This window comes from Nycticebus coucang, chromosome 10 (assembly GCF_027406575.1).
Source record: "Nycticebus coucang isolate mNycCou1 chromosome 10, mNycCou1.pri, whole genome shotgun sequence".
Lineage (NCBI taxonomy): Eukaryota > Metazoa > Chordata > Mammalia > Primates > Lorisidae > Nycticebus > Nycticebus coucang.
Window position 1 is genome coordinate 65,092,062 of NC_069789.1, and position 23,986 is coordinate 65,116,047.

Consider the following 23,986-nt stretch of genomic DNA (forward strand, 5'->3'; position numbering starts at 1 on the left):
TAATTAGGGAAAGGTTGGATGTCAAGAACAGTGATGAGAGTCAATTGAAACAAATGGAATCAGGGTTGTGAAAGACTTAGATCTGTGGTGATATCAGAATAAGAATATTTAATAAGCAGTGTAAAAAATTAATTTTAACATAGGAGAAATAATACCTTTTTAGCTTTTTAACAATTTTAAGATATATGGGGATAACAACATGGAAATTTTTTCTGCTTTAAGTATTTCTTTATAGGAAAGTGCATTCTTCTCTAATTAAGTAAATAAATAAAAGAGAAACCTATAAAATATTGAAAGTGAACTGGGTTATAGCAAATTTTATAAGGGTTCAATCTAATATTCCTAAAGTAATGTTTCAGATCCTACAGAATTAGACGGTGTGAAAAGCCCAATTTCTAATTTTAGATTGATTAAGGCGTACCATAAACTTTTTGCTTATTCTTAAGGCATGTACTTAAAATTTCCAGTATTCCAACTGATATATACATTACTTTAAAGACTTTTGTTATGAACAAATTATCACTTTTTTTCTCATTCCACTGAAATACCTCTTTGATTTTAAAACTCTCATGAACTGAATGTGGTGAGATCTTACTGGCAGGCAGTGTATGTGGTTCCATACCTACCACTGTGTTTTTGTTTTTTCTTTCAGGGTATCTTCTGAGGATGGTGAAGAAGCCTCTGCTTATTTTTATGAAAGTGATGACTCTGTTGAAACAAGAATAAAGACCCCTTACTCAGGTGAAATGGACTTACTAGGAGAGATCCTCGATACATTGAGCACACACAGCTCAGATCAAGGAAAGCTGGCAGCTGCAAAGAGCTTGGATTTCTTCAGATCAATGGATGATATTGATTACAAGCCTACGGTTAGTTGATTTTTTTTTTTTTTTTTTTTTTACTTATAAAATTAAAAGAAAACATTGTTGTCCTTGCTGTTATTTCCTGATCTTACGGTCTTAAAATTTGGTAGAAGTATTTAACCTCTAAATAGGTTAGTGTGAAAACTTTAAAAATATGATAAAAAGTAATTCTTAAGAACTATTTCCAGCAATAAAATCCCAATATTTTCCCTTTCACTTATCTAGTTCTGGTGGTTATTGTGATTAATTGAAATCCTTTTGTCAAGCAGAAATATTTTCTTGCAGTATAATTTTACAGTTGTCTTCTCTGGGTAAATTTTTAAACATGAAAGGGTTCTACTTTTTTCCTTTATTTCCTGGGTTTTCAAAAAAATTTAACAGTCATTCATTCAGATCTTTTTTTCTATTTTATTCCTTCAAAAATGGATCAAGTTTTCAACAAATTGAACCAAATGCTTTAAAAACAGAGAAGACAGAAGTATAAGTAATGGCAGCCCTCTTCTGATTGTGACCTTAGAACTTGACATTAGTTATAGAATCCAGTTTGAATTTGATAGGTGACGATTCCAAAGACATGAAAACTAAAGTTCATTCCACTTCCTCCCTGTTAATAGAGGTATTCAGAGGTTTCTAAAATTAACTGTCAATGCCATATTCCCTCTGGCAGGAACTTCCAAGTTCCCAGCCTTCAAAGATACTAACATTGACTTCAAAGTGGGAAAAAAATCACTAAATTAATGCTTATTAAAAGTTCTCGGAATTTATTGTGCATTCTTTCAGAATAAATCCAATGCTCCGAGTGAGAATAACCTGGCCCTCCTCTGTGGTGGTTCTGGTGATCAGGCGGAGTGGAACCTCGGGCAGGACGACAGTGCCCTTCATGGCAAACACCTCCCTCCATCTCCCAGGAAACGGGTTTCCTCTAGCGGCTTAACAGATTCTCTCTTTATCCTGGAAGAGGAAAATAGCGAAAAACACCTCAGCGATGACAGTGTGGGTGGCCCTACTGCGATGGATAAACCAGCCCCAACATCAGGATTGGATTTCTCACTGGCATTCCCCGAAGTCTCCCAAACTGATGAAGGAAAAACGGACAAGAAGGAAACACTAAGCCAGATCTCAGATGATCTGCTTACATCCAGCCCTGAGCGACATTCATCTACTTTTGTTCCATGGGAAAAAGAAGGGAAAGAGGCCAAAGAGACTTCAGAAGATATAGGACTGCTCCATGAAGTAGTGTCATTATGTCATTTGTCATCTGACTTCCAACAGAGCTTAAACATTTCAGAAGAAAACGCAAGCGGAAACCAAGCCTAAATCTTGCATACAGGATTCTATGGAGACATTTTGGGAGTTCATGCAATCTGTATAATAAACATTTGTAGGAATGAAAATTCTTACTACTATTTAATTTTTTTTTTTCCACTGGGAACATATATTTCCCGCACTTGTTCATTTTATGGATATATGTTACCCATTGATTTTTAAATATAAAGCAAATTACTCTACTGTGCTCTTAAATCAGGTACTAGTATGGATGTACACATGTGTACTGAACATATGATTTCCTAGTATTTGGTGCTTACTGCCATTCATTTTATTTAAACCTAGGTATGCATATATAACCCATGCACATAACCAGTCGCTACTCTACTAATCTGGTTGAGCATGAACTGATCAAAATATCAAAACTAGCCTGAAACTGATAAAACTGTTATCCCACTAATTGCCTTAATCTTAAAGCTGTATTAAGCATACTTAAATAATTTATGAAATTACATGTAAAGTTTGGAGGATAAGTTATTGGTGTTCAGAGCAATAATGCCTTTTTTCTAGTCATCAAATCAAGGTCAAAATTCATTTTTTTCAAAATTAAAAAGCTCTTTTCTAGAAATACTTTGATTATGTAAGGGCATTGCAGCCATGTTTTCAAAAAAGTATAAAGGTATACATTTGCCTTTTATTCAGTGATATATGAAGTGCTGAATTCTAATGTGAAGTTAATGACTTCAGTTTACAAGTGAGACACTGTAGAAATGTTCCGTCTCTCTGTATGCCTTTGCTGTCTAGGGGTCCGCCCTGAGAAAGCCAAATGCAACATAAACTATCCTGATGAAATTATTTTTCTGTTTTTTCTGAACTAATAATTCTCTATCAAAATGCTTAATATAATCATCTCAAATTTCCTTTTTTAAAAAATTGATATTGTAATTTAGAAGTTTTCAATTCACAAAAAGTAACAAAGATATTAATAGTACCTGGAGTTCCCATACATCCCTGTTACTTCTCCATTAACATTGTACCTTTGTATGGTACGTTAGTTGTAATTAATGAACCAGTATTGATGATAGCTCATATATTAGCCACAGTTTCTTAGTTTTCCCTAATGGCTGTGTTCTGTTCCGAGACCCTCTCCAGGACGCCACCTTACACTTAGCTGTCACGTTTCCTCAGGCTCCTCTTGGTTGTGGAAGTTTCTTTAGCCTTTCCTTGATTTTAATGGCCTTGACAGTTTTAAAGAGTACTGTCGTATATTTTGTGTGGTGCCCCCTTCATGGAATCTTTCTGATATTTTTCTCTTGAATACACTGGGATTGTGGGTTTTAAGGAGGAAGATCAGAGAAGCAAAGTGCCATTTACATAATGTCCTATCAACTGTATGTACTGTCAGCGTGATTTGTGAATATGATGTTGACCATGATAGACCTGGCTAAGGTAGTGCTGGTCAGGATTTTCCACTCTAAAGTTACCCTCCCTCTCACACTTCTATACTGTAGTTTTCAGAAGGAAGTCACTATAAGCAGCCCACACCTAGGGAATATTTTCCCTTCCTTTAGGGCAGAGGAGGATCTATGTGAATTATTTGGAATTGTCCTTCATTGAAAATTTGTCTCCGCTTTCTCAAATTCACCATAAACTTTGGAATTCATTGGAGAAGGAATCATGTACAGACTGCTTCATGGTAAAGTAGACTGACAGGTAGAATTAGGAAAAAAGCAATGATGTTAATAGTTAATTTGTTAATATATTATCAGCATATCTACTCTATATACCCATCATAATTTTTTTTAAGTTGTCTTTTTAGAAAAGATGTTTGAGAAACTATTTAAGGGCCTCCAAAAGGCTGTATTCACTCTAAAATATTTGCTCAAAGAATATAATTGCATTTAAAATCCTAGAAGGGGGTTTATTGAAAACATAGCTTAAAAATATTCAGGTCAGTCTTTAAATAATTTAAAGAAAATGACTAAGTTTTTCTCAAACTACATTTCAAAGTCTAAATAAATATGTTTTATTTGAGACAGTTTTTCATTTCATGCAGGATAATTCCAAATAATTTATGTAGATCCTCCCAATTATAAAGAAAACGAGTCTTATTTTCTTTATGAGGGTGGACTCTGTACATATTAAGTAAAAAAAATGTTTAATCCTTACTTTTTTAGTGTTGAAGACTCAAAGTTCTTGTCAAATTTCACCTTATATGATTATTACAAAAGTCCAATTTACTTCTCTGAAATATACATGTATAATAGAATATAGTCTTTATATCAAAAGGACTATTTTAAATGAGAAGGAAAAAAGGTTACTCTGGTTGTTAATCTGCTTGACAAATATTCTTCATAATTTTTGAAAACAATGTAATACAGCCTTTTAATATAAATTTGGAAATGAAGTACTTTTTTTTTTTCTTTTCTTTTTAGAATTCACAGTCTGGAGAATGAGATAACCATGAGTGTAGCAGAGGCCAAACTTGAATTTTAGTCCATTTAGGTAATAAACATATGGCCTCAGAAATCTAAATTATTTTTCTATCTTTGTCGCCTCACAAGATGTTTGGCTGTAATACTATGTTTTTCTGAGGATTTTTAGCCACTTACAAATAACATAATTATTGTCTCAAGGTATTTTAAAGTGATTTGTGCCTTATTTTAACATGCAAAATTTGCTTTTATTCCATGATAAAAACAGAAAAGCAAAAACTCTACATATTATACTTGGAAAAAAATCCAGAATACTACTAGTCAGTATTGATATATCAAATCATTCAAATTTTGAGTATCCAATGTCTGCTCTCACACCAGACTTCCCAGTATTATGGTGGGTATAGTTGAGAATGAAGTGAAATTAGGGTAAGTTCTGTTATCTTATTTTCTACAGTGCCCATATTTTCTATTGTAACTAAACCAAATGTGTAAAAACTCCTCTGGTATTTGGTATACCCATTCTGCAGAAGAATTTTATAAACCAATAAGAATTTGGGCTTTGGTACATAGTCTTTTGTATGGCGTCTAAACTGTCACGATTCTTCCTGAATCTCACTCTCACTTTATCCTTTTGCCATTAGATGTTGCATCTGTGATATTTCAAGGGAATATAGGAAAGTAGTGTATGAATTTAGGAGATATTGTTTTGTTAAGTTACAATGTTGCTAGATGGTTTGATGTCTTATAAAGGCACCAAATATAGGATGATTTTTTTTCCGATTAAAAATTACTAACTCATTCATTTAGAAAATATTTATTGACTTTTTTGTACCAGTCTTATGCAAGGTACAGTAATTGAGAAAGTGAGGAAATAAAATAATTGACAAAGTCCCTGCCCTAAAGAAACCAATTAAAGGAAAGGGAATTTTAAATCTGTTAATAATAGTAACAGCAGCAGCAGCAGCAGCAGCAGCAGCATACTTTGGTTAGAAGTTATTAGCCCAAGATTCTAATACCAGGAAAAAAAGTTGTTGTTATGTTTGTTGTTTTTAATGGCTGCTTAATCTAAAGCATGGTCTGAAGACATAATACTGGTTCTAATTTCATTAACTTTCTCAACTGTTATGCTAAGTATAATTATGCTGCTAAGATATCCACTTTTAAAGGACAGAGTCAGGTACTGTTGTAGAAGCTGAGTGTCCTTGTTTATCTGAAAATCTACCGGGTCACCAGACAGCACAGGGCTCTCTCTAATGGAATGATACTCTTTTGCACCATTTAGGGCCCTTTTACTCAGTTTAGGAATAACTAAGGATGTGGATACATGTTAATGGGAGTCTGACTTTTACTATTCTTGATCTTAATAATAGCATTCTCTAGAAAGAGTTCCTCCCTTTTAAATTAAAACTATGCGACAGTGTCGTAATTAGTATTCTGTGTTAGTATCCTAATGATAGAATTCAGGAATGCTAATGAATTAGTTTTTTCTTAAATAAGGTGAAGAAGTAAACTCCTGATGAAGAGGAGAAAACTGAATATTCTCACAATCAGTAGACCTTCATTCTGACCTAAAAAATTTGAATTTTTCAGGAAGGTATTAATTATTTTCATGAATAAATTTTCTAATGAGAATTCTATTTTGTTTGGTATGCATAAAAAAACAGAATCTGAGAAGATACTTGTAAATCAGAATATTTAAGGACATAAATTGAATCCCCAAATCTGATTTCTTCTAAGCACCTCTTAATATTAAGAAATGATTTTTACAAATCTCATATCAGTTCTAGTATCTGTCCTTTGTCAAGCCCAGTGATACTGTTAGTGTATGTTTCTTAAAGCTTATGTAACAGGCAGAATGGTTTTGAGCAAACCAGTTCACCTTATGATTGTTGGAAAAAATAAGGAATTATGTACATTTAGAAACATTTTATTTTGAAAATAATAGGATTTTGTGCAATATTTTTTCTTGCATAATTTAGTTCATATAAATATGCACATCTGCTTTTGTTGCAGATGCCTTAAGGTCATGTTTTTCAGTATTTGTGTAAAACTGTGTGTAGCAATGTTCTTTGTGATTGTGATTTTAGAAAAAATTTCTTTATATTGTTGGCAGAAGAAATGTTTTTATTTAAAGTAATTATGGATATTGTGTTGTTATATCATAACTAACTGCCTCAGCAACAATAAATATGCAATAAGAAAATCCTGTACCTTAGATTAGTATTGAAAATACTGTTACTTTAAAAGAAATATATATGGTACAAATTGCTGATTCTACACATACATGTGTACACTTAACAGCTACTCAGTTCTGCACTATATAAATCAAAATAGCATTTGTAAGGTGATAAAAACATACATAGATTGTAATATTCTTTGTTATGAATCTTTGCTAGGATTTATAAAGGGCATTGCCAACACTTTTTGACTGTAAATTAAGTTAATTTTTTGTATGATGTACAGTTTGGTTAACCTTAGAGCTTCTATAGATTTCTACTTTTATTGTACTTGAATGAGGCAGAAAACACTGTGGAAAATCTGTAGCTTGGATGCAATATGCAAGCATACCAAAAAAAATAAATAAAGCAAGGTTACTGAACAGCAATGTTAACAGAATGCTTTACATTTAGAAAGTTATGTTTTTTTTTTAAAGCCACATTTTAGTTAAATGAAGTAATTGAAGATATGCAATTTTTTAATATTATAATGTTGGAAAATCACAAGTGATTACCTCTTTGATATGATGAACCTATAAATCTGTTCATCTCTGTTTTATTTCAGTTCTCAGATGAGAGCCTTGTTGAAGTCCCTTCACAAACCAACCCTCTATTTGATTATATGATGTTTAGGACAAGAAAAACTAGAAAAGTGCACGTTAAATGCATCACACGTCAAGTCACCATCCTTCAGATAGTATAAGTCCCATAAAATTATTTTTGAGAACCATTTAATAATCAGAATACCAAAAATCATATTTCTTGAATCCAATATAGTTTCATAGTTTAAGCAGTGCCTAAAACAGCAACGAATATGGACTGCATGAGTCCTATAACTTAATGTGCATAAAGCTTTTTCACATAGAAGCCACAAGAGGGATTCAAAATTGAACTTTTCCAAAGCTTATTATTATTATTATTATTTTTTTTTTTGCTTTAAAATGATGATCTTTATAAAAGGACTGAAATCCTGAGCTTTTTGCTCAGCTTGGTAGCAGATATCTGTAAAAACCTACCCAGCATTAAGATTTGCTTTATTGTTCTTGCATCCTTGAGGCTACAGTATAAATCATCTCCAAAGTTGACTGCTATTGGAAAGGCATTGTGTATAAAAGTATTGCTTTGGGAATTAAGAAATATGCAAAAATAAATATTGGATGAATCATACATTTCAACAAAGTACCCAACAATGCTGTTATAAAATAAAATTGGTCACAATCAAACTTTGCATGGTGGTGACTCTTTTATATTTGAACAGTTATCTCTTGCAGTGTTCTGTGTGAACTAGTATAGGAGCCCACTACCACTATTGCTGAGCTTTGTAAATGTTGCAGTGTAAATTTAAGCCTCAGTCTTTCTGGCAGGCCATGCCTGAGAGTTTTCCACTGTTCTATGTGTAGTCAACAGATGTTATTAGGCTCTAAAAATCGTAGAATAGTTGTTAAGTACTTCAAATTTCACTGGTTATTTAAAAGTAGCATGTCCAACACAAACAACTATTTGTTGACCTTCATTTAAGGCTTGAGGACAGAGATGAAATATGGTCAGGTATAAATGAACAATGCTTCAGGGGCCTGAAGGATGAACTTCTTATGCAAGATCTCTGATGTTTCCTCTTAGGGCAAATGTCAAATTCATATTGAAATAAGCACAATTTTCCTCTTTGGGCACAGAATTTCTGGGTATAACATGCTGAACTTTTCTCTCTTGCATAGAAGAAGCAAAGATCTGACAAGAAGGAAAAAGATACTACCCATGCAAGCCTAGGGTTCAGATATCTTTTTACTTATTTTGATTGTTAAAATTTTACTTGCCACCTTCACAAGGATTACCCTTATTGTCTCTCCATGTCTCTGTGTGGGAGAGATGGTTATATCCTAATTTTATAGATTCAGAAGCAAAACACTTGTTTAAATTATCTGCATGTATAAATGAAGGACAACACCCGAGAGCCGTGGTTCTCAACCTTCCTAATGCCATGGCCCTAACCACTGCCCTAGAGGGCTACTATATAGCGAATCTGGAAACTACCTTGCTTAGAAGTAAAAATGAATTATAAGACACAGAAAATTTTGTACATACATGGGAAATATTGCATTAATGGCATAAAAAATGTATTTTAGTTTTAATTCATGATGATTTAGCATATACAACTACAAGATAGAACTATAAAATCTTAGATTTTATTTAATCTCATTGCTCCCAAACCTAGTTTTTCAGTTGAAAAACTGAAGAGTTTTTTTTTAAAAATGTCTAAACCATTCTTCTAGAATTTCTGGAATAGGTACTGTAATTAGTCTTTTGTAGATACTAAGAAACTAAGGTTAAATAAGAAAGAAAAAGAGCTATGCCATCCTTAAAGTCACATTGCAGCAAATCATCTGAACAAACTGGGATTTGAATTTGTCAATCTGGATTTAGTCCCCATGCTATTGGACAGAAATCCAGAGGAGAATGCACAATTTTCTTTGCTATTTCAACTTTTTCCTTTAAGTATTGGACAGACACTCCTTTTTGGCAAAATGTTGATGCAAGTTTTTTGGTTTGTTTCGTTTTTGTTTTCCAAATATCTTTTTTTTTTTTTTTTTTTTTTGTGGTTTTTGGCCAGGGCTGGGTTTGAACCCGCCACCTCTGGCATATGGGACTAGCACCCTACTCCTTGAGCCACAGGCACCACCCGTTTTCCAAATATCTTGAAGACAGAATGTCCTGATCTTTTTTTTTTTCTTTTTCTTTTATTTTCTATTTTCTTTTTTTTTTTTTTTTTGAGAGTTGCTTTAATGGTTGGCGTCTCCTTTTCCTTCTGCTTTTCTTTCTATTCTATTCCTTTCCAATTTGTTTTCTCTTACCCTCCCAGCCCATCTCAAGTAATCTTTCTTGTATCTAAACATGTTCTCTGTTGGATCTATCTCTTTCTTCTCTTTCATCTTCAAAATTTGCATATGTTGGAGTGGGGAGTCCTATCTACATTATGCATGATAGCTGTAGGAGCAGGCTTAATAGGTAACATACCTATTAAGAGGAAAAGGAAAGGTATAACTCGTGAATGTTTTTATGCATAGCTACTGTTACTTCTACAGCTCTTGGGAAAATTTAACCATGATGGAGTGATGGTTACCCCGTCTGATGGGGCAGAAATGATGTCCCTGACTGCGCTTTTATTTTTCTCCTATTTAAGAGCATCACTCAAACTACTTACTATTCAGTTTTGTTATTTTATAATCAAACTTACTTTAAATATAGAGTGATTCATATTTATGGTGTTTTGTAGTATTGCCATTTAAGCAAAGCTTTGAGAACAATGTGTTTAAAATTAACATTACTTTTCGTAATTCCACTTTCTAATTTAGGGACTCATTTAGGATACATAGACACACATACAGTCATTTAGTATTTTATGCAGTTTGCCCCCCAAATCTAATACTTAATTGTAGCTTTTTAAAAAAGAATTAAGCTTCCTGAGACTTGACAAATGTCCAAATTGAATACAACCCAATAAGCAAAAATCCCAACTTGTGAAACAGATGTTAAGGAGAAATGCTGTGCTTTCTGTTATAGGCTATCTACATGAAAGACATGCTTATTGACAAACTGTTGGAAAATCATTTGAATTTCTAATCAAGTGACAATTGATAAGAGGCTTGAAATTAATATCTTTTATAAAAACCTACTAGAAAAATATTTACTCCGGTAGGTGCCCCAGAGTTGCCCGATATTTCTCATCAATAATTATAGTTAAAATGTGTGTGCTCACATAACATTATAGAGCAAAGGATCACTATAAAAAATATTTGGGAGGATTGTTATGGGATATCAAAATTGATTTTTAACATGCTATTATAAGGTTAACTAGAAGTCCTTGGGCATTTTTATTTCAAGATTCTTACTGGATTTTTAAGATGTTCTGTTAATACCCAGTACTGTTGTATGTGAAAGAGCCTTTTCCTTTTAAGGTGCCTCCTTCACATTTTTTCAAGTTGGCTTCTATTGAAATATAATTTATATCCATTACAATTCACCCATTCAAAAAGCATAATTCAATGAGATTTAGTGAGGGTAAACACCACCCCATCAAGATGAAGAGAGAACACTTTGTTACCCTAAAAAAATTGCTTTCTACTCTTTTGCAGCTGCCCTCTTCTCTTGGGCCCAGCTTCTGGCCACCACCCATATGCTGCCATGGTAGCTTTGCCTATTCTTGAATTTCACATCAACACGCTTCGTTCCCTTAGCAGGGTGTTCTCGTCAGTCATTTTAATTTTAGCCATTCCAGTGGGTTAGTATTCTATTTTTATTTTAATTTGTATTTTTCATATAGCAAAACTTTTAGAACTTTTTAAGATGCTTATTGGCAATTCATATATCTTTTTTGGAGAAGAGTATATTCAAATCTTGGGAAAATAAAGAAATTTTTAGCTACAATTTCTCATTTTCCCAATGTATGGCAACTTTCTGGATGATGTTTGGGAGACCCTGTAGTTACTCACTGACATACAGTCTAGTGGTAAACATTCTATTTCTAGGTTACTTTCTGGGAAGGCTGATGCAAATGTCAACATTTGTGCCTTTTGACTTTCTTATCTTGCATTTTATACTGATTCCATACAAGCTGTACTCCTAAAGACATGATTAAATCAGGCTTTTTGTTTTATTTATTTAGCATAGATGAATCTAATAGCTTTCCAATTATGGCAAAAGGCCAGGTTTTTACCACTCCTCTGCAGTTTATGTAATAGTGTTAGATAAAACATACCAAAAATATTTAAAGTATTTGCTGTGCCTCCCCAAAAGAATAGTTGAGGTTTGAAAACAAAGTTAAAGCCAAATCAGTGATAAGAAGGCAGTTAAAAATCCGGTCAATGTCCTCATAGGTCCAGCAGATACAGCATTTTGTCCCCAAGAAGTGTAGCTGAGAAGTTAAGATCCCCGTGTCAAGACTTTAAGGAATATCTGGTCTACTAATCTAGGACAAGGAAACTTTCAGTCCCTGACTCTAAGAAATAACAAAAGACCTTGTCTACACAGGGATCTGGATGAAAAATTAAGCCTGGAAACAAACAACAAAAAAATTTGTATGAAAAATCAAACCAGTGTTTGCTGCTTGTGGTTTTACAGTGTGTTATAGTGCACATAAATTCTGTCTATTATACACACAGCATAGAACTCTCAAACATAAATTATAATAAAGCACTGTCCACAGCACATGGCAACTCTGGGGCACCTACCGGAGTAAAGCAAAGCTACTCTGTAGGTGCACTTTGAAATTCAGAGCTCATATGACCACCACAGTAAACAACTCCCACTGAAGGTGAGTTAAAAAAATAAATCACATTAAGAAATTTTGAACCTTGAGAACTCAAAAAAAAAGCAACTTGAGATTGGCTATACAATAAACATATTTAAAGATTGAAGAAAAAACTTGTCATTATTTAAACAAGGTATAATTTAAAAAGACAGTTGTAGATGAGCAGTGTTCTGGATATGCCAAGTGGAATGAACACATAACTCCATATAATTATAATTTCACTTTATGCTTCATCTTCTTAGTAAAGGTCCCATAGCTTCTTGATACCATTGCTGTTGTCACAGTTACTGCACTGTTTTGTGACTATTCACTTACCTAACCCTCCCCTAAATCCCATCTCATAGTAGCTCAAACAAACATTTAATTTGTGTCTATTGCTCCTAACCACTCAGCAAGGAAACAGACAAGAAAAACGAGTGAAGAACACATTTTCATGTTCGTGATTTAATCTGCTTTCTACACTGACCCTACTAGCCAGTCTAACTTCTTATGACTTATCCCCTTGAAAGTATAAATCTTGTTTTGTTCACCTTTGAATCTTCGGCTCTTATCATGACATTAGGTTCACAGCAGGTGCTTACTAGCTTAGCATTAATGAAACGAGGAGAATACCACTAGCTCAAGACCGCAGAACTCCAGAAAAATCGGACGCCTCTGTTTACTGTGCATGAATATGATTAACAAACAAGCCCTTTCTTTGGATATGGTCTACCACATGTCATATCAGAAAAGCAAAACAGAAAACAGAAGGAATGATGTTGAGCTTACTAACAGTAAAATTAAAAGTCTGAAACTAACACTAATGTTATACTGAAAGTGTGAGAGATGTACAAGCCAGAAATCAGAAACTGCTTTCTAAAGACCCTGGAGGAAAGTGAATCCTGTGGTCATTTCTGGATAAATTATGTGTGGAGGCTCTTAAAGTGGAGGGAAGCATTACGGATACTTTGAGGAGATGCTCTAACCCAAGGATCAATCTTTACCCAGGCCTCCTGCCATAGTGGATGAGTAATTTAAATGTGAAACTTCTTATACAAGCAAAATCTCTTTCTTTATATAATGCTATTGGTTAACGAAGTGCAGTTTTAACAGTGAAGACCATTATGTATTTTAAAGTTTTAACAGAACAATATATAAAAGCAACTGACATTTGGTTTGTTCCAGCGATTTATTTACACATTTATTCAATCATTTCAAAAACTTACTTGAAGTATTTGATAGACTCCTGGCCAAATTTGGCCCTGGGAATATTGTAAAGCAGATCATCATATCATCTTGATATGGTGGATTCTTTGAATAATATAGTCAACAGTGTTGGAACTTCAACTTAATAATTTTTTTAACCTTTCTCATACTATCACATTTTAAACGTCACCAGTATTTATATAATTGCCACCCCACTTTCCTCTCTTTTCAATCCATTACTACCTCCCTTCCACACAAGAAAGTGTCTTTTGGAGATCTGCTGCTCTTTTGCCCTCAACAAGAAAAGAAAAAAATAATTCAGAATAATTAACTCCTTTCAAAGATTTCTGTGGCCTGTGTTTTGTGCAATCTTCCCTGCCACCACCATCTCTCCCCCCAGGTAACATTTCAGGTAAAATGCTTGATTTCAATTAATTCTATTGTACTCGGCACCAAATGCAAGACATTTGTGGTTTTTTTCTCATTCTAATGTCTTTTAGATTAGCAGAATACAGGAAAATGAGTGGACTGAGTGATTTTGCTGCTTTAAATGAATGTGAGGAAATATTATTGTATGTTCTTGTTTTAAAATCAGATTTGTGTGTTCCAGATATGTTTTTGTGTTGCAAAAAACACTTAAATTGTGAACAACCTCATGTAAAGTGGCAAGTACCAGAAGCCTCTAAGCCAGCCGTTCTCAATCTGTGGGTTGTGACCCACAGGAACCATATTAAAGGGTCACGGCATTAGGAAGGTTGAGAACCACTGCTAAGCCCTGGGCATCTTTGAAATATCAGCAAAAGAAAGACTTGGGGAATCCAGATTAAAGGAGGGGACTCCACAGAAAGCACGCAGTCTGTGCAGTATTTACTTTGACCTCAGTGATCCAGTGTATAAGGTGAAAGTGTAGAATTCAGGGGAGATGCCCACAAGTCCCAGATAACTCAGTTTGTCTCCTTATTTTAGATGGAAGGTGGAAAAGGAAATTATCATGGAGCAGCTTCTAAGCTCAAGACAGAAAAGTCTGGACTATAAAGTAAATAGTTCTGAGAAAGAAAAAGATCATAATTCCTCTTCATAAGTCACAAAAGGCCATTATGCTGAGAGAAAGGTCACTGGGATGCTCAAACTAATCCAGGAAAAATAGCTGAAGCTGCCTGAGGATGTTTACACCAAGATGGCAGTTTCTTGCTAGGCAGATTTCCCCTGCCCACGTACCATGGTAGGCCACACAGCTGCCTGAGGATGTTTACACCAAGATGGCAGTTTCTTGCTAGGCAGATTTCCCCTGCCCACGTACCATGGTAGGCCACACAGTAGAGTCAAGTATGTTTATCTTGAATAAGATGTCTTGGAGGAAGCTGGGCTCCTGTCTGAGATTGGGCCATCCTTAGGAGTAGGTGGAGAGTTCTACTGGAATTCTTCAAGGGAGTAGTAGTGCCTGACCTTGGGAAGAGTGGCCTGGATCACAGCCGGGGGCCTCTGAGGGGACCACAGGACAGGCCTAATCTCCTAAGGAACTCTGGTTGCAGGAGCTGGGTTACCCTACAATTGCTCCCTGGTGACTCAGGAGGGCAGTTCTGTGAGATCCAGGTCAGGTTAAGGGAACAACACTGAGATGTGTAGCTAGTGCTGGCCTGGGAACCTTTGTAGGATAGAAGAGGATGTCCCCATCACCCTTGGATGGCAGAGGCCTCTGAAAGGCAGACTAACAGTAGTAAGAGAGGCTGGTGGAGGCTGCTGCAGGCCACCATGGTAGCCTGGATGATTTGCTGGTACTGCCATTCCTGAGGAGAATGAGACCTCTATAGAAGTCAAGGCATCATGGGGCACCCAGGAGACAACAATATCAAAAATTATCGCTCTTCTCTACCCTCCAACAGGAGTCACCCTTGATGGAGAAGAGGGTAATGCTCTCCACACTGTTGTCCTAAAAGGAGAAAATAGAAGTTATTAGCTAATATTTCTTATTAAGAACAAAGTGACACTCAAGCACCTGTATCTCAGTGGTTAGAGCGCCAGCTCCATGCACCAGGAGTGGAGGGTTCAAACCTGACCCTGGCCCGCTTAACAAAAAAAAAGAAAAAAAGTGACTTCTGACTAAGAACACTGTAGGAATTGGAGTTTCTGGAATATCGGATGAGACTTTGAACTAAGTACTTCTTCACTAATAAATACCAAAGAGTAGCACCTAGAAATTTGGTGGGAAACAGAAGTTATAATACCCAGCTAGGTTAAATTAAGCACTGATTAAACACAGCTAATCAGCACGTTCACATTTGTGCCTATGTGCTCTGTCTCTTCAACTATTCCTTCAAATATTTAATGATAACAAATACCTTTTCTTTTATTAATAAAGACAGCTGTTTGTGGAGAGAAATTCTTAGCTGAATTACAAAACTTACCATCCCATACCTGAGGTCAAAGATTTACCAACTACTCTGCACATCCTGACAGGCATCAAATGTCAACCAAGAGAAAATTATATAGTCTTGAGGAGAAAATAAGTTGACTTTAAGGACTGAGCTTTTAAAATCTAACTTGTAACGGCGATGAAAAATATCATAGTGTCCCCCAAATCTATTTTTATTTAGTCTATATAGTGGATTAAATAAATAATGTGAGTTTGTTTGTCTGTTCTCTTATCAGCAATCATATTCATGAAAGGTAACTAACTCTGACCAATTTTTTTCCTCAACTCTTGTACTATAAATTGATCTTTCGTCTTAAAATACTTTCAGTTGGTTTTATTCTCTCTAGTTTTCATGTCCTGATCAAAGAACACAGAAATAAATATCCAATTAAAAAGTTCCAATAATCCCTTTTAAAATAACCTGAGAATACCTATTAAACAGATTTTAAGATTAATTGTCACGGTGAAATGAATTTATTTTATCTCTAAGTCTTATGTACATAATAGTCTCATCTCTAGACTAATAACTCTTGGCAGATGTTTAATCTACAGAAATACTTTCAGAAGGACAAAACAACTTTCAGAAGGACAAAACAACTTTCATTTACATCACTGGGATTTCAGTAAATTTAAATAAATTTGATTTTCTCATATGGGGCGTTAGGCTAGTTTCTTCAAGGGAGAGGTGGTAGAATTAATTTGCATTTAATTTCAAGTGATTTAAGATAGCCTCCGTTAATTCAAATGACAATATTGCAATTTACTCTCTAACTGTGAATATTGTTTACTTCATCCTTTTTTCCCCTTATGGCAAGGCCTCTCATTTTACCAATGTAATAAATTCTAAATAAACCGGCATAATTGGAATCTCCTCTTTTCAGCGACTCTGGCCATTAGATGCTTCAGATGAATGGGTCATGATTATTAAATTGATTATCCTTGCCTCTCTTCAGTTTGAGACACTGAAGTCCTATCACTGCAGATTCATGATTTGAATTAAATTAGTATTTGGTGGCAAAGGTGTGATGAACTGAAATCCATGCACTATTCAGATCATGAGTCCAGAGAGTCCTTTGTCTTCCCTTTTGTCTATCAGAGAATTAAATACTAAACATTAAACAAATAATAAATTTTGAGAAATTTAATCCTGGATTCATGTGGAGATAGCTGTATTCTGGACCTGAAAACCCAATAATTTTGGAAACTCAATAAAAGAAACTTTTTATTAAGGTCTTAATAAAGATTATTAAGTTAGGCCCAATGGCTCATTTTTTTATGAAAAAAATTCAGATTAAACCAACTCTGAGTAATTTGCATTGAGTTAATTTATATTGAAAAATATAAACAAACAAAAATAATCATCCCCAAATCATTCAAATATAGAGCAATTTCTTTTTAAAGTAGGTGTTTTACAATAGGATTGACCTTGTGAAATAAGGCTTTTGAATAGTCTCAGTTATGAGAAAGCTAACCTAGAAGTTATCTTGTGGGACACCTGCCTCATGAGTTAAAAGACTTCCACAGCGACGTGAAGGTGGATGTTGAGCCTGTAGCTGAGTAAATTGAATCACGCCAAAACTGGGACATGAAGGGCTGAGTCAAAACAAGATTCTGGAGCATCTGTACTTTTACAGGTATTTATTTCCAGTCAGAGTTTGCCTGATTGCAGCCATGAATAAACACAATTTTGAGGCAGGAGTCTTAAGCTGCAAGCCATCCCCCCCTCTAAAACAGTGTTTTTCAAACTTTTTAATCTCACGGCACACTTAAATTGTGTTGATCAAAAAAAAAAAAAAAAGTAAAAAAAACAAAAACCAAAAAGAAAGAATATACTTACTGTGCTTTGAACTTCTGGAAATTATTTAATTAATGATCTTTAAAATTTATTGCAGCACACCTATGATCCTCTCATGGCACACCACCATGCCATGGCACAACAGTTGAAAATCACTGCCTTTAAAGATGCTCCCCTTAGGGCTGGAAGATCTGGGTTTGGGAATAGTTTTCGAGGAGAGCTTGTTACCAGAATTTCAGGAGATCTTGAGACTGTTTCTGAAAGCAGCTGTCCTCAGGCAGGCACTGCCAAATACATCTGACAGATATTGTTCCCAGGTTTCTGGAACCACAGAAAGCAAAGCCTGGGTACCACATCACAGAAGAGTGGGTTTACATTGGAGACACGCACTTCTGTCATCATCATTCAAGGCAAGGCACAGCAGTGTCATACTTTTGCTGTAAGTAGGATGAAATTTGATAAGTCGTAGTCAGAATTAAGGAGAGTTTCATGGTTTGAATCATGATGCCACAGAACACGTGAAAATTGGCTAGTTCGTCATCATCAGAAAGATGGTTTTAATCCAAGATGTATAGACCAATTTTCCTTGCTTTGATGATAGCAGATGACTGATTCCCTAACAAAAGAGGTCTAAAGCGTGATCCTAAAAGGCAGGGCCAACTAATAATCATAATGAACAACGAAGTCATCTCTATAAAGCACCAGTTTTTATTTTTTATTTATTTTTTTGGAGACAGAGTTTCACTATGTCACCCTCGGTAGAGTGCTGTGCTATCACAGCTCACAGCAACCTCAAACTCTTGGGCTCAAATGATTCTTCTGCCTCAGCCTCCCAAGTAGCTGGGACTACAAGCGTCTGCCACACTGCCCAGCTATTTTTGTTTTTATAGTTGTTGCAATTGTCATTGTTGTTTAGCTTGCCCGGGCTGGGTTTGCACTAGCCAGCCTTGGTGCATGTGGCCAGCGCCCTAACCACTGAGCACGGGCGCCAAGCCCAAAGTGCAAGTTTTAAAAAATACTTCTCTATCATCAGTTGTTTGAAGGCCTAGGAGACTTGAGATCTTTTGATTTATTTCTGACGATTTTGAGAACATGTAAGTGGTGTGTACAGCGTAATTCAGATGAGGTGAATTCCTCAGAAGCATGGAACTACAATTTGGAGATATGGAAATGACATGAAAAAAATTATTTTCCTCTGCACAAAACCTGCTTATTTTACAAACACAACATAAAACGGATGGGAAGGAAGGTAAGGGTATAGGAGGAGAGAGGTTACCTACCTGGTTTGTTTGGCAGATAAAGTAGGAGGTGAGAAGGTGGAAACAATTTAAATGCCCCTGCTGCTTGGCACTCGTCCTGCTAACACCCCTTCTTGCCTGAGTCATAATTTTAGGGGCTACATAGTGCGTGCTTACCAGCAGTTCAGCATCCTACACTAATGTTAGCATGATATGCCTACGGGACAGACGTGTGATTCCCATCTTTCAGACTAAGCTCAAGTCACTTAGACGGGGCAGATCAGAAGCTGAAATCGCTGTGTCTTTGTCTCCAGAGGGTCTTACCAGGAAGATAAAAGTTCCTCCTTCAAAGCGCTGTTGTGAGTTCTGAGACCTGGCCCCCCAGCAAGAGCTCAGGAAAGGATCCCCCATTATCTTTACTATAATAATTATGAGGATGCTTCTAGTCCTATCTCTACACCCGGCTACTGTCACTCTTCAATTCCTGCCGCTAATACTAGCCTCTAATCATAGTAGCTCTGGTTACGCAGGGCCAGACTCGGGGACTGTACCGACCTGGGACTCAGGGATAAGAGGATACATCAAACAGCAGTAATTTAAGGAGGAAAATAGGAGCCAGTTGGACAGGTGATTTAAGTTACAGTCATTTGTCATTTCCTGCTTCTCTTTGCACTCACTGTGGCTACAGAAGCCACAAGAGAGGCCACTTGAAGGAGGCTTCCTGTCACTCCTTGTAAATGCACACCAGATGTGCCTTTTACGTTGGCAGCCCTGGGCCAGGCAGGGTTCACCCCCAGGCAGGAAATAGGCCGGCTGTGTCCACTTGACACTCTGCCCTAAAGCCTGGGAACAGCTGCGCCAGAAGGGCCTGACCTCAGCGCCTCCCGGACCTGCGCTTGGATTTAATGGATCTTCTCCCTTATTTGCTACTCTGAGGGAAAGGAGGCATCTACCTGCCAGATGTGATTAATGGTGTGCTAATTATTATTACCATGCAGAAGAACACCCTACAGTCCACCAGTCCCTAGAGTAGCAGTTCTGAGAGTGAAGAAATCCCAGTCAGAGGAGTCCCTTACGTGCTGTCTTTCTCGGGTTCCTTCATCAACATGCACAGTTGTTCTCCGTCATCTACGGCTCTCCAGCAAACCACTCAAAACCTTAGCAGCTTAAAATCACCACTTACTGTTTCTTCTGTTGATGGAGTGGGTCTCTTTGCTGATCCCACACGGGTCACTTTGTGATTGCCTCTGGCAGGCCTCATGGCTGGAGCCCAGGCTCAGCTGGGACATGTTACTTTCATCCTAGGCTGCTTCACAGAATCTCAATCTCAGGGCCACCTCCCAAGACAGGGAAAAGACAAGCTGGAAGCATCTTGTGCCTGACACGAAACTGGTCCCACATCATCTCCATGGTATTCTGTTGGCCAGAGTGAGTTATGGGGCCAGCCCTCCTTCAAGGGGAAGACAGACTCCTCTCTATGGCGGGGTGGCAACATTACATTGCAAATGAGCACGAGAGGAATTGTTGTGGCCTTTGGTTGTGGTCTTCAAAATCTATCCTGACACGAATTGCAAAGATATACTTGATTCAAAAATTGCCCCAATATTGGTCATGTAGATATTACACTTGTCTACAGTGGTGAGGTTTATTTTATAGCGTGAAAGATAGTCCAGTAGAAGTACTCCATCTGACTAATTTGGAAGCCTTCATGGCATAAGATATTGAATATTTAGCTTTGTAAAGGTACAGAGGTTGGGCTTGCTGGGGCAGCCTGTAACTAACCTCTTACTATATACATGTTCTGAGTGTCCACAAGGAATGATCCATTTACTTAAGCCTGCAGCATTCATTCACGCATGGATCTGTGTGTACATTCCTGTGCCAAGCCCTGAGCTACGTCCCGGAATAGGACAATATTCAGATTAATTGCATTTCTTTTCCAAAGTATTATGTATTACCATAGACAATTATCTCCTTTTTTTTAACCTGGGCCAACACCAATAGGACTGACTTATACTCTGTAATTTTTTTAGTTACAGCACTTGTTGTCCTTTTCAGATTAACCTTTATGAAGAAGTTTTAACTCTAAAGGGACATAAAAATAAATATGTCTCATGTTATACGTCACAGTAGACAATAGACATATTCGTCTTCTTACACTTAAAGCAATATTAAATAGTGAGAGGAAGCCAAAGATTGAGTGAGACCTTAGGCAGGCTGTGGAGCTATGACAGTTTAGTAGCTAGAGCATCCAAGGAGAAACCACACACATCTCAGGCACTTTCAGGTTCTGATGGTGGCAGGTACAAATTTGAGCAGCATTAATTTATTATTATTCATTTATCCAGAAAAAATATTTATTGTGCTTTTACCCATTCTAAGTGAAGTATATTGCAGTGAAAGAAAAAAAAAACAGCAAAGTTCTTGTCTTCATATAACTTAGATTCTAGACAGAGGAAAATGAGAGTAATAAATAAAGTATGAACTCTCTCAGCTGGTCGTGAACAGTCTGGAAGGACACAAAACAGAGAAACCAACACAAGAGACTTGGAGGGGTGAACAATGAAGTAAGAGGGAAATCATGATAAGACGTGTGTTCCCTTGTAAGGGTAAGGTCAGTTGTTTCGCCTGTTTCTGAAACTTCAGGTCAGCTGAAGACCGAGGACTGTTCATTGTGTTTGGCAACCTGAAGGTCATTGAGTGGTGGAGAGGAAAGCCAAATTACTTTGAGTTCAAGAGAGGACAAGAAGATAGGAAGGAGAGACAGAGAATATGGAAACTTCTTTTGTAAATGTTTTGCAAAAAAAGAAGGTACTGAGGAATGAGATGGTATTGGAGGAAGATGTTGGCCCTGGGAGAAAATGTCATATATGTATGACAGGAAATGCGACAGCATGTTTGATGCTGATGGGAATGGTCCAGTACAGGGAGGTAATGGGTGGTGTGCAAGAATGAGAGGCGATTGCTGGCATGATGTCCTTAAGTAGTAGAGAAAGATGGATTTTTCTAGACAAGATTTAAAAATTCATGTCTTTAGACAAGTTGAGCATATACTCAAAATATATATGCATGTATTTAAAAATGTATTTATATTCTACTACAGTAGCATGTTATATGCATTTCAAAACATGTATCGAATGTAACCAAAGTCTGTGTAGAGGAATATATAAAAGGAAGCCCCAGAATTTTAGCCCAGACACCATAGTCTTATGCCCCCTTAAATGCATATAATTTGCTAAGGGGCTCTTACCTTTAGACAATGCCACTGCATGACCTTGATTTATAAAAAAGGAGTTGGAAGAAAGGACCTTGATCTTTCAGACTTGAGAATCTGAGTTTTCCTCCTTTCTTGATTTCCATTTAGGAATTGTTTTCACCTTAAGTGGCCTTTTACAAAGAGTAAAGACTTTAAATGTAACCGACTTGAGATGGTTAAAGAGCTAATTCATGAGTAGGTTCTTCGAATGCTCCTCAAGGTTACTTTTGCGACATGTAATGTCACATAATACAAAATATACTGACAAAGGAGAACAGCTGTACTTCAACTTTTATTTTTTGCCATTAGGTTACTGTTTAAACCACAGGTGCTTCCCATGCCTTTCTCTGAATCCATGACCAAATGATAAAAGTATCCATCTCATCACAGGTATACAACTAAAACTACATGATAGGAGAAGTGAAAAATGTATTCCACTTATTTTCCTGCAGTTTCTGTGCAAGGGAATAGCCAGCTAAAGTGCAACTTACACATTGTTTCCAGGTTGCAAAGTGGAAAAACTTTAAGGGACAGCCACTGGAGCTTTTCTCAGGAGACACTAATCTCTGGAAGATGTTCTTGCTAATTATGAGGCTGAAATTATGGGCACAAAGTCGTGGTTTTGTGATTGGCTAATACAATACAACATAGTAAGACAATGATGGCAAGTTGAACCACTATGAAAGTCTTTAAGGTGGTCAAAGGAATCTTTCCCACAGTTCCAATGTAATCCCAGTTGCAAATTAGTATCGCCATGTATGTCAGAAACCACTGAAGTCCAATCACCACGTTCACAGTTTGTGGGTCCCTTTCTCAAAGGGATGGAAGGCTCCTAGATCAACCTCTCCAGTGCAGGGGGCGGCACCAAGCTCCACATTTCCACTCGAGAGCCCTCCTTTTCCTGACGGCTAGGACTGTAGGTTCCCTGAGTGGCCCTTTTCTTGGAGGTGATGACGGAGGTAATGACAGCCAGCAGGAGGATCAATAACAAGGCTAATGTCACTGAGCCGGAAGCGGTAAAGATGTCGGAGATCAAATCATCTGCCAACTGAAGCATTGAATTAATCATCATGTGACTTCTAGAGCAAAGGCAAACGTTCAAGACAAGGGGCCTGCCCTGGAATGAAGATCAACCCAAGCAAGCTGGTACCACCCAGTACTGTACAAAAAGACCAAGGTATTAAAGGAAAATCCAATTTTCCCATCCCTAGGTCATGTGAAAATGATCATGTACCTGGCATCTAAGATCTATAATCAGAAAGTGTGGCCTAAAATAGGGTCACCGTATTCCCTCGGGGTCTTAATCTCCATTCCTCAGACCATTTGTGTAGCGTCAAGGGCAAGAGGTGGATGAACACACATATTTATTTGTAAAATAGTTCTACGTCTATGGGACTGTATTATTCACAATCTCTTTCCTCCCTTACCAAAAATTCTATTTAGAATAGGAGAATGGTTGTTTTGCAGCCTTCTGTGGGAAAGGAAGCAAATGAATTAGTTGGGTCTTGTGAGATTCTGAGACAGAGGAACTGAGATATCCTGGCCTTGAAGGTGGTTTTTGTAATAACTTTGATTTGGATTCGATGTGATAATTGAATGAGCTTAATGCTGAACCCAACATCTAGTAACAGAAATCTGCATATAGAGCCCTGTCTAGAGGACCTGGATCCTGGGCTGTCAGGGTGTTATTTGTACACAACGGTTTGCTTAATGTTGATTCCAATGTTTCTGTAAAGCACTTTTTTTTTTAGCAAACTTAAACTCTATCAGTTTATCGATTGAGCAACGTAAAACTATGACTGAATTGTACAGAAATATTAAAAATAGCTGTGGGTCACTATTTGAATTTTTAACTGGTTTCTTTTTTCAAAGAAATGTTTCTGTCAGAGGGAAAGTGAGAGTAAACAATTTTACCTTTTCATTTAGCTTTCTCCATGACTCATCCCCATGATACCAAACCAGTCTACTTGTACAAATGAAATTTTTGTTTGTTTAACATCCTGGGAAAGTT

The 23,986-nt window shown here is 36.6% G+C and overlaps 2 protein-coding genes across 3 annotated transcripts in view; one reads left to right on the forward strand and one right to left on the reverse strand.

Moving 5' to 3' along the window:
- Nucleotides 1–7,166, forward strand: part of DENND1B (DENN domain containing 1B) — a 287,318-nt gene extending 280,152 nt beyond the window's left edge. For both annotated transcript variants that reach the window (XM_053606348.1, XM_053606349.1), the window contains 2 exons: nt 653–869; nt 1,644–7,166. In XM_053606348.1, coding sequence (XP_053462323.1) covers nt 653–869; nt 1,644–2,180 — 754 coding nt within the window. In that variant the 3' untranslated portion in view covers nt 2,181–7,166. The remainder of the gene's footprint in view (nt 1–652; nt 870–1,643) is intronic.
- Nucleotides 7,167–22,552: 15,386 nt separating this feature from the next.
- Nucleotides 22,553–23,986, reverse strand: part of CRB1 (crumbs cell polarity complex component 1) — a 261,529-nt gene continuing 260,095 nt past the window's right edge. The window contains exon 12 of the mRNA XM_053606351.1: nt 22,553–23,023. Within this exon, the coding sequence (XP_053462326.1) occupies nt 22,808–23,023 (216 nt within the window). The 3' untranslated portion in view covers nt 22,553–22,807. The remainder of the gene's footprint in view (nt 23,024–23,986) is intronic.